This window comes from Pyrus communis, chromosome 12, assembly GCF_041283825.1.
Source record: "Pyrus communis isolate YQ-2024b chromosome 12, ASM4128382v1, whole genome shotgun sequence".
Lineage (NCBI taxonomy): Eukaryota > Viridiplantae > Streptophyta > Magnoliopsida > Rosales > Rosaceae > Pyrus > Pyrus communis.
The window spans coordinates 4,443,472-4,446,095 of record NC_142576.1 but is presented as its reverse complement, the minus strand read 5'-3'; the positions used below and the strand labels follow the sequence as shown (position 1 = coordinate 4,446,095).

Here is a 2,624-nt window from a genome sequence, read left to right as displayed (position 1 = left end):
TTTTATGCTTTCCGGCACAGCAGATTGTTCATGCAGCAAACCAGTTTATACCCGTGAAGTCGCTACCTCATTCCATGTTATCACATTAATGAGTTATTGAAGTTATGAATTTAATATATTGAAAACATGAGTTCAGTAAATTGGTATCATACTCAAATTTTTTAATCAATTGAAAGAACGTGATTTCTATATGCATTCAATATATTAGTATTACATTCATTTTTCACGACATAAAAGCCTAAATTGGAAATATAATATAACAAAATACGAATTTCTATATGGTTTATTCTGTTTTCATACATCAAAATCTATGATTAAGAGAAAAACTTCTAAAAAATGTAGATAATCCTATACTAATCACTCCCAATTAACTCCTAATCAAAACTCTAAACATTTACTTGCTATTCTCTCCGTGATTTTGCTACAATCCGCACCTTCTCATGAATCATTCAGAAGCAGAACCAAGAAATAAAAATTCACACAACTCACAAGTTATCTATCACAACTTGGCCTTGATCTTGCAATCCTGTCTTTTCACCTTCATGTTCGGAAACCCAATCGTCAACTGGCACGCCGATAGAGCGACAGCATGCTTCTTGATGAACCCCAAGAAAGTAACCCTACCCGGAATCCGGGTTTTCGTTTGGAGCATAATCTCACCTCCCAGCACATCACTGATCAATTTGCTCAGGTCGTTCGCCACCCGGTCCACCTGCAAAGTAAGCCGGCAGGGCAGCGTGGCGTTGCCCCTCGCCGGAACGTTACCCGGGTACACATCCGCATCCCCGACCTGTGTACCTTGGTAAAGAAGCAAAGTCTTTCCCGCGCCATGCTTGAAGCTTGCGTAGTTTCGGTTCTGGACGTTGATCGTGAGGTCGACGGTGATGTTGAGTTCGATCCGGACAGCGGGGAAGGTGACGCGAGGAGCCACGCCATCCACGGAGGCGGAGAGGATTTCAGTTTTCGGCTGTTTGGACTTGAAAACTGTTAGGGCAAGAATCAGGGCGATGAGGAAGAGTAGGAAGTTCAAGAACAGGATAACACCAATGGTAATGAGACATAAGCGTTTTCGCTTGTTGGGTTTGTTGTGGTTGCTATTTTCTGTCATGGTGCTCGACATTTTTTAAAAGGGAGAGAGAGCTAGAGAGATCAGGAAACGGTAAGAGTGGGAGAGAGTGACTTATAGAGAGGAGTATTTAGGGTTTCAAGGTAGTTGGGGATAGTGACTTGGTTTAATGCTCGAATCCAACGGCCAGCTAACACAATTTCATTGTATATCTAACAACTACCTTTCCCTGAGGCCACCCTCTTTTAAATGCTTTCCCACACAAACTTTTATTTATTTATTTATTTTTAACAAACCACCTTGAGTGTAGCCTCACAATGAGCTAGTAATAATGTGAAAAATCAAACCTAAGACTTCTCACTTACAAATGAAGAGTAATATCACTAAACTGTAGTACTAAGTGACATTTCCCCACGCAACTTATGTTTTACTTTTATCATATCTTTAATGGGTTTGCAATCCACAAACCCTTTAAACTTCCACACACCTCTTACTTTCTGTTGTCAAATCAAATAGATTGGAGAAGATTAAATGATAAAAATTAATAAGAGGTGTGTGAAAAGTAAAAATGAGTATGTGAATAGCACCACCCATCTTTAATTTATGGGAAGAAGAATTCAATCTCGGAGCAAGCACAATTATATCTTGACTAACATATGTAATGGCTTATCAATTTTTTAAATTTACGGAGATAGAGATTCATATTAAGATGAAAATGAGAACATAGTGCTTTGTCTTGACCAACATGCTTAACCGCTATCTTGTCAACAAACCAAGTTTTTTGTTGCAGGTCTATGACCAACATACCTAACCAGCTAATCAACATCTGCATCAACAAACCAAATTTTCTGTTCTGCAATTTTGTTAAGCCCCTTCAATTTATCTCAGAGGCTTCGCATGTTTTCCTTAAATAGTGCATGCAATGCCTCTTAATTTGTTATTAAATTTCTGAAATCTTACTGTTATTGGTTATAACAACAGCATATATTGCATATCTTAAAGAATTTTAAGGCGATTTCAAAGACAAGGGTATAAAGATTGTGAGCAATGCAATGCAAAGAAGTGAAAACTTCACACGATCTTATTTGATATGAAAAAACGACAAGTGCATGTCATGCATTGGTTCACATTACATAATATGTATAGAGTTCACGTAACTAAGTAAGCAATGAGGACTTTTGGGGGGAGAGTGTGCAATTTTGTAACAAAGTCCACCTAAGCAATTTAGACATCTATATATATCCCATGTTCGAAAAATAGCATATATTAGGATGGTTTAAAGTCTTTAACATTATTTTTAAAAGGTCGTTTGTAGGGACAATTTGAGTTGATAGAATCTTAACAATTGATATCAAATCATTTATGTTATCACACAATGTGGCCATCTCTACCAAATGGATGATTTTGGCGTAGCGTGACAAAGCGAAGAAAATCAGACGACGTTTTTAAAGCATATAGAACAAGAATCCATCAGAAAATTTACGAAAATCTCAAAATTGTTTATTAAAAATTATGAACGATAAATGTGATATTCTCAAAGTTATTTATTTATTTTAAA

General features: G+C 36.9%; 1 protein-coding gene across 1 annotated transcript; it reads right to left on the bottom strand.

The window, feature by feature from the left end:
- Positions 1-257: 257 nt before the first annotated feature.
- Positions 258-1,987, bottom strand: LOC137745547 (uncharacterized). Its single transcript, XM_068485504.2, has one exon. The coding sequence runs from the start codon at positions 1,118-1,120 to the stop codon at positions 500-502; it is 621 nt and encodes a 206-aa protein (XP_068341605.2). The 5' UTR covers positions 1,121-1,987; the 3' UTR covers positions 258-499.
- Between the last annotated feature and the right edge of the window lie 637 nt (positions 1,988-2,624).

What these genes read in the sequence shown, in the direction of transcription:
- LOC137745547 (XM_068485504.2), bottom strand. Translation starts at nt 1,120, where the DNA reads ATGTCGAGCACCATGACAGAAAATAGCAACCACAACAAACCCAACAAG.